Below are 8,171 nucleotides of genomic sequence, written 5' to 3'. Positions count from 1 at the left end.
GGACACTTTTGTGGCCGATTCTTCTGTTTCTGTAAGATGTCTGGATGAGAGAATTGGACTGAGGATGGGGGTTGGTGGTGTCAGGACTGTTGCCTCAGCTGTGTTGACCAAATCAGCAGGGTTATTATTGCCCCCCCCCACGCCCCCCTCAGGGGATGGCGGAGGGTCGCAGTGATCCCGTCATCTTCTGTGGGAAAAGCAAACGGCACTTCCTTAAAAACTCAAACTCGTCCCGTTTCAACTTTCCTCTTCATCTCGTCGACCTTTACGTCCGTTTCTAAAAGCGTAAATGTGGACCTGAAACCGGTGGAAGTTGAACCGAGGCCACATGGTTGAAATTAGTTTAGGAATGATCGAATAATCGGAGTTTAGTTCCCGTGACTTGTTGTTTTTCTCAGCTCCGGTTTAGACCCGTGAGGGAAAATGTTGAATTTAAATCTGTTCCTGCAGCAGTTTTTAATAAATACTCATAAAGTGAAGGAATAATTAAAGATTTTGCAGAAAGTGTCTGAAGATGCAGGATCACATTCTGGGTTTTGTGTCTGACGGTGCAGAAAAAGTTAACAAAGTCAGATTTTCTCTGGGTTTGAAGCAAACGATTGGGAAAAAAGGACTGATGGGAAGGAAATGTTGCTGCGTCGTCCAGCAGGTTAATTTAATTTAATGTGGGGAATAAAAAGTGCGACACAAACATTTAACTCTGTGGAAAATTAACCCGTCGGACAAACTAGAAGCAATAAAACAAGTTAACAAAGTTAATGAGCTTGTTTTTCATCCAGTCTTTAGAATTTGCTAAGAAATAGTTTTATTTTGGGATGAAGAACTTCTGTTAGTTTGTTTTAAGGTTTTTCTGATTTTGCAGCAGATCTGAAGCGGAGGAAAAGTTTTTATCCGTTTGTCTCTTTTCTTCTCAGAATGAAGAAGTAAATCTTGTGGAAACGCAGTCATGGCTGTGCAGGCTGGGATCCAGGTAAGTTCATTTATTTACGGTATTTATTAACACAAGGACTGGTTCAGGATCTGGTCTTCTAAACTGACATTCATGAGCATTTCTGGATTGTCCCTGGTCTGCAGCTCTCCTCACATGTTTTGCAGACACAAAGTGTTTGTCGATGTGTTTATGTTCCATGATTACACTGCAGGACGTGCAAAACAGCTGCAGCTGGGGAGGAAACTGGTTTGCTGAAATCTTTGTGGGCAAATGTGAAGCATTAGCGCACATTTTGGCTTCGGTCGCTGCTCCTGCACGCTCCCGGCATCCTGATGTTAACAGGAAGTGACATCATGTGTCTTCTTCCTGAGTTATTTGGGCTTATTTTGTATTCCACGCTACACAAACCCACAAAGAAGAGACTAGACCGCAGAAACGGTGGAGAATCATTTTGGAAACAATAAATATTGGGTTAAAGTTGCAGGAAAGTTGCGGCATTTTGGGCAAAGTTGCAAAAAGTCACGATTTCGCAGGGTTTGCTTGATTTTGCATTAATAGTTGCGATCGCAACATCCTGGAGGGTCTGACTTATAGCTGAATTTACATTAAATTTTATGCAACGAAGTGAGTTATTTTCTTAATAATTCAGTGTTAAAATGCCTGAAAAACCTCCTGATTTAAGGGAGGATTCACTTGTGGAGAAGTTGTCTGTTTTTCAGTTTGGAGAAATGATTTCTCCGACAGGACTGACGAGCGAATGGCTAGTCCGAACATGACCAAGATCCAAACTGTTCCCTTTTTTAATAACGTTTTTAAGGACTGCGTGTCTGATCAGTTTCGCCGTCTGTGCTGCGGCGTGTCTGACGTGCCGCGGCCCGGACTTCCCCCCGGCGTGGGTGGAATGTTCCTTTTTCCCCTTTTCTCCTCCCAGCAACGATGTGGAAGTCGTCCCAGAACTCAAAACAACAAACGTATCGTGTTACGGATTTGTCACACGGAGACACCTCTTTCCCTCTCGTCTTGGACTGTGCCGTTCCCAGAACATGTGGCTTGTGTTGATTTGGCGGCGAGCTCCGGTCGTACGCTGCACCGATCGGGTTACTTGGTGTTTTGGGGGGAAACTAACGTTGGCAGAGCAGAGGATGACGAATTAGTTGAACTGAACGAGAGCGAGTAAAAGGACGACTTGTTTATGATATTGATCCTCCTGGGAGCATTTCCAGAGCTCGGCTCGGATGTCGGGTCACACCCCCGACCGCTCTGCTCAGCCAGGCTGAAGATTTACGCACGCATGGATGTTTAAGGGAAGAATAACGATGGCATTTTGAACGAACCTTTTTAATAAAACAAACCAGACTCCTGAATATAGGCGTCACATTTCTGTCTTTACCGTTTAGTAATTTAGTCAAAAAGTCTGGATTAATTGCAATAAGTTAATCACCTAATTTACCAAACTGATTTCAGGAGGATGTCTTTGGGTTGGAGGTTCAAGTTGAGGTGGGGTTTTAAGATTTGTTTTGTATACTATTCTAGGGCTCCTGAAAGGCTGTTTCCGTGTGGACGCAAGGCTGAAACGATAAAAACCCATTCCTTTGGCCTAGATCCTCATGTCTGTTCACAGAGGTGTCAAACTCCATCCCTCGGGGGGCGCTGTCCTGCATGTTTTAGACGCGTTCTTGCTTTAAAACACCTGCTTTAAATGAACGACTTGTTGCCGTGCTCCTGGAGAAGCTGATGATTTGATGAGGAGATGATTAAAGGATTTGAATCAGGTGTGTTGGAGCAGGAAAACCTAAACCTCCCAGGACGGCAGCCCCTTGAGGCCTGGAGTCTGACACCCTGAGCTTGGCGGTGACTGCTGTAGCGCCGTACCATCAGGCCCTAATGTCCCTTTTCCACCGGCTCTAATTCAGAAGTCTGGCTCTACTCGGCTCGGCTCGATAAAGAATGCATCACGTTCACACCGGCCAGTTTGGTCGGTAGCAGAGGAACACCTCCTCGTGTTGTGGGGGGCGGGGTTAGGGTTAGGAAGGCGCCAGTTGTGTAAACAACAGAAGCGCTAAGGACAGCGTTGGCCCTGTGTTGTTGCTGTTTTTTAAACTTATGGGGATTCTCCTGAGACTTCAGGAAGAGAGGCGCAGTGGAAGAAATGCTCTGGATGCTGCGATTGTTGCGCAGAGTAGGACAGCTGTTATCTGCCGGAGATTTCAGGCTTTACAGGCCTTCAGCTGGGGGACAGACGGCAGAAACGCTGCCGGGTAAGCTAACGCTGTTGTTTATATTCCTACCTTGCATCTGGTCACACCCACGACCAATGAGTGAACAGGAGCTAAGCTTGCTCCGCCCACGAAGCAGGGCCGGCCCGGCTGGCCCTACTCCAAAGCAGGGACCAAAGAAGCAGGGACCGGCCTCGTATAAATGCCGATGTAAACGCTTGCAAAGCAAGCCGAGTAGAGTGGAGCTGGGACCTTTAGAGCCGGTGGAAAGGGGCATATGGCTGCACACGCCTTGACGCCGGGAGTGATGCCTGCAGGACTGGTCCTCTCCCCTCTGTGCTCCCATTTGCACACGGTGGTCATTCGTGGTAACGCTGAACCGAAGACCCCGGTGCCGCCCCAAACGCAGCCGCCGACAAACTGTAGCCATCAAAACGGCGAGAGATGAGAGTCCAGGACCTGCGTCCAGACGGACCTTCAACAATACTCCGTTGGTGACTGGACCTTTACCTGATGTTCTCTCTGTGGCAGTATTTGTCTGACCTTCACATCACCTGATAACACAGGGGTGTCCAGTCCTGGTCCTCAGGGCCTCCTTCCTGCAGGTTTTCCTTGTTCCTCTGCTCCAACACACCTGATTCAGAGGTTAAATCACCTCTTCATGTTCTGCAGAAGCCTGTTAATCACCCACTGATTCAGATCAGGTGTGTTGGAGCAGAGGAACAAGTAAAACCTGCAGGATGGTGGCCCTGAGGACCAGGACTGGACACCCCTGTGATAGCACTACTCCACCTCTAATCCCACCTGATCAAACATTACTTTCTCCAAAGTTGTCTCAGAGATAAACTCTGACGCTTGGAGGCTTTAAAGACTCCAGATCTCTGGAAATAAGAACTTATGTAGAGAAAACCCTTCGGACCTTAGAAACGTCAGATCCTAAAGACTCGAAGCTTGAAGGCCGTGGGAAGTTTAGGAGTCTGAAGTCTGAGGGAGTTTTCCTTTTTCTCACTCCTCACCTGCTTCATTCTTCAGTCTAAGTGGCTCATGTTTAAGCGCTAAGGGCTGATTGGTCGATAACGGCCGTAATGCTTCCCAATCTCAGTATTTTGCATTTTTTTGCTGGATTATCGGACCACATTCCTGTACTGTGAGGACCGAGGGGGGATTAACAGGTTCTTATTTGCACAATGCAGGTTTATTAACGTTAAAGCTGAATGTTGTCTCGGATGTATGCAGATAGTTCAGTCTTTCTAATCCAACATCTTCTCAGCTGGATGTTACATAATCTGCAGCTCCGGGGCATCGGGTGTTTTGTCGGTCTTCATGTTCCCACGAGGATCCTCCTTCATGAATTCAAAGGTCGCACCAAATTCCCCTTTTGGTGCGTTTTCTAATCTTTGCTGGTTTGGACCCCAGAGTCTGCAGGGAAACTAATGTTGAATAATTAAAGGGGCTTGTTCGGTCGTTTCAGAGACCCGAAACCTTCTCAGGCTTTTATCTCACGAGACTCGAGTGGTCCAACTATCAGAACATCTGCAGGAGCACATTTCTGTTCTTCTGCCCCAGAAGGTTTCCTGTTTGTTGGCCGATTGGACTCGGTGAATTCCAGTCCTCGTTTCGATGACACGGGATCGACCGGAAGATTGAAGTGTGCGTCAGAGACAGATGTCCACAAACAGACAGGAGGAGACGTGGTTTGTGTCATTTCTGGAGGAGGAGTGGACATCTGGAAACACGTTAAACCCGAACAAATCGGACACATTAAACGATGGCTTTAAAGACTCGTTAGCGGAAACGACGGGGCGCTAAACGAGGCGGCGTGTGGCAGCAGAGATGCTGAATCTCCACAGCCGAGTTTTCCTTAAATCAACTCTCTGACATAATCTGTGAGATGAATAAAGGGGAAAATGGAGAGAAGGTGATAAAGGATGAACCTTAGAGACTTTTACTAAAAGACGCACAGAAACAGACGTGTCTGCACAAATACTCAGTTGCTCACTTGTCCGTTATATTAGGCCGAGTATATCTGAGCCTCTGGTTGTCCCACTGGTCTTCCCCTCACTCACTGAGTTCATGAGATTAAATTTTTTTAGAGAGAATTTATTGATGTAGCAATTAATGAGACATTAGTGCATCCAGTGGAGACAACTTATACAAACACATTAACTACTTCCTGTTTGTTTTATCCTTGTTATATACTGGAAACTCTTAAGAAAGAAAACATTTTTAGAAAACCTGAAAACTGGGAATCTCCACTGAGGACAACAAGCTACCTTTAAATGCTGCTGGTTTCAGTGAACTACAAACTGAGTAAAATCGAACAAACACAACTAAACGTGTGAAGTTTGTACTTAGTGCCAAAAAAAAGGATATCCACGATGTGTTTTCGAGGGACGATGTTTGTGCAGCTTTCGCCTCACAAGAAATGTTGGACTTTTACCCAATAAAGCTGCATGATTGTTAGAAAAACCTGCACTGTTGTTGAGTATTATGGGAATATTAGTTGTTCTGGCATCTCGTGGTTCGAAGACATGTCCCGCGAGACGGGACGCGTCATGGCGCCGTCTGCAGGCAGCTTCCTGTCCGAGCTCCAGCTCTGCAGCCGGGCTGAGCCCTGTTGGGTCAAAGGTGACGACTTTAAAAGCTCGTCGTTGCTCCGGCGTAGCTTGTGCCTTTGTGGTCCTTGTTGAATAATCTGAACAGCAACCAGCGTTGAACACCCGTCTGTCCGTCCATTTTTCTGTATTTTTATTTTCCGAGGAGCTGGTGCAAACCTGAATCTACTAACAGATGCCCACGAAGCTCAGCAGCCAATCAGATGTCTCTTTGCTCGTCTCTTCCTCCGCAGGTTTGGTTCGGCGAGAAGTTCGCCTCGCCCCTGCCGAGTCCCAGGGGCCCCCGGAGCCCGTTGGGCCAGCGGCACGGCCCGGGCCTCGCCAACGTCTTCGAGTACGACCAGTGGCTGGCGGTGCGCCACGAAGCCACGCTGGTGCCGATGCAGGAGGACCTGGCCATCTGGCTCAGCGGCTTGTTGGGTACGGTTCGCTCCGGCAGGTAAAAGGCGGTTTAGAGCTCGTGTCCGACATCGAAGGCCGGGGAGCAGCCGCACGAAGTTTCTCCCTCCAGGCGAGGAAAGTTCTGATGCTGTTGACACAAAACCAGCTCGTTTCATCCGTCTCCGCTATTATCCGGACATCTGTTGTCCCTCGGAGCAGCAAGGAAACCAAAGCTGACCAGAAACCGGCTCCATTGTTCGCCAACCGAATCTCGCTTTCCTTTTTTCCTCTTCGGAGGAATGAGGGCGCGGACAAAACCTTCACCTGACCACGACCGGCTCGAGTTTCGGGCCTCGTTTGGGCGGAAGTCGACTTTTGTCCCTCGCTCTGATTGTTTGTTCCCGGTGTCGTCTTTTATGGCGTTCCCTCAGGCGTAGATTTCCAGCCCAGGGGGCGTCGGAGCGCCCTGTACAGATTTTTACCTTTTTTAAAGAAGGGAACAAAAGTAAAGGAACAATAACAGCTTATTTTTATTAATGCAGGAGCAACAAAACATCCGTAGTTGGGCTGAGGGGGAAACCCTGAAGGACAGACGGACATTTCTAGAATTAAATTATATTTTAATCCAGTTTCTGGTTTTTGCACAGCGAGCCTTTTTGTTTGAGGGTTAATTTTTAGTCTGCCAGTCTGAAGTGCGGGCACTAGATGCTCTTCAAAGTAAAAGTCTGGCTCTGTCAGAGGTTAAGTTTTATTTTCTTTCCTCGCCCAGGAGAGGAGGTGCGAGCCGACTTCTTCATGGAGGAGCTGAACAACGGCGTGAAGCTCTGCCAGCTCGTCGGCGCCCTGCAGAGCCGCGTGGCCCGGATCTGCCCGCCGGCGCTCGGCGAGGTGAGTCGGGACGCAAGCGACTCGTTTTAGAAAACGGAGCTCCTGAGGAGACGATACGAGATGAGATTATTTCTGTCATTTCAGCTTTTTCCCGCCAGAAAAGTGGCGTGCAAGCGAGACGCCTCCCCCGGTTCCTTCTTCGCTCGCGACAACACGGCCAACTTCCTGGCGTGGTGTCGGCACGTCGGCGTGGAGGAGACGTACCTGTTCGAGTCCGAGGGCCTCGGTGAGAACCCGCCGCCGTCCTGCTCGTTAATCGGAGCTCCTAACGAGACGCCGCCGCTTTCAGGGATTCTGTTTTCTGTTCCAGTTCTGCACAAAGAGCCTCGGCAGGTTTGTCTCTGCCTGCTGGAGATCGGCCGCATCGTCTCCAAGTAAGTCTTCTTATTTAGTGTTGGCGTGAGGTTTCGTTGGCTCCGCCCCTAGACGCTCACGGCTCGTGTCGCAGGTACGGCGTGGAGCCTCCCGTCTTGGTGAAACTGGAGAAGGAGATCGAGCTGGAGGAGACGCGGCTGATGGCGGAGGAGCCCCAGCCGCCCGTCAAGACCTTCAGCGTGTGCTGCCGGCACGGCGCCCTCTACCAGCCCGAGGTGGGTCCGACCAGCAGCTGATCACGTGACGGACGCCGTCGTACATATGTGCACGCCGAGTCCTCTGCTGGGGGCGCTGTTATTTATTTAGTCTGGTTCAGTGGATCAGAACGCTGCACGAACGCCGTCGGGTTGATTTCCTCCCAGAGGAGACGGCGCCGCTAAAAATAACCGCCGTCAGAATCATGTTAGATGAAGTCTGCGGAACTGATCCAGATCCAGGAGAGCAGCTGCTGCAGGTTTTACAGGGATTGTCCCATTCTGCTTTAATCAGTCCCTCCAGGATTTCTCGGGACATTTTCCTAAAAGTTGCCTTTTTTTTACTAAAATCAATAAACAAGCATAACTTTTAATACCTAAACCAAAAATTCTTCCTAGTTTTGTAAGATAATTCCCAACAAACATTGACATTCTCAAAAGGTGCTTTATTTGAGAACTTTGAGAGCTTCTAAACTGACATTCATGAGCATTTCTGGATCGTCCCTGGTCTGCAGCTCTCCTCACATGTTTTGCAGACACAAAGTGTTTGTCGATGCGTTTATGTTCCATG

The 8,171-nt window shown here is 48.6% G+C and overlaps 2 protein-coding genes across 3 annotated transcripts in view; both read left to right on the top strand.

Moving 5' to 3' along the window:
- slc13a4 (solute carrier family 13 member 4) overlaps positions 1–8,171 on the top strand; it is a gene marked incomplete at its 3' end in the record, with an annotated part of 29,634 nt that overhangs the window by 5,077 nt on the left and 16,386 nt on the right.
- Positions 1–8,171, top strand: part of gas2l3 (growth arrest-specific 2 like 3) — a gene marked incomplete at its 3' end in the record, with an annotated part of 139,261 nt that overhangs the window by 129,280 nt on the left and 1,810 nt on the right. For both annotated transcript variants that reach the window (XM_037979976.1, XM_037979991.1), the window contains 6 exon segments: positions 915–970; positions 5,996–6,182; positions 6,913–7,031; positions 7,116–7,257; positions 7,342–7,405; positions 7,480–7,621. In XM_037979976.1, the coding sequence (XP_037835904.1) occupies positions 947–970; positions 5,996–6,182; positions 6,913–7,031; positions 7,116–7,257; positions 7,342–7,405; positions 7,480–7,621 (678 nt within the window).

This window comes from Kryptolebias marmoratus, linkage group LG1, assembly GCF_001649575.2.
Source record: "Kryptolebias marmoratus isolate JLee-2015 linkage group LG1, ASM164957v2, whole genome shotgun sequence".
Classification (NCBI taxonomy): domain Eukaryota; kingdom Metazoa; phylum Chordata; class Actinopteri; order Cyprinodontiformes; family Rivulidae; genus Kryptolebias; species Kryptolebias marmoratus.
Note: the sequence above shows the minus strand (reverse complement) of the source record. Positions and strands in the feature narration are given on the sequence as shown.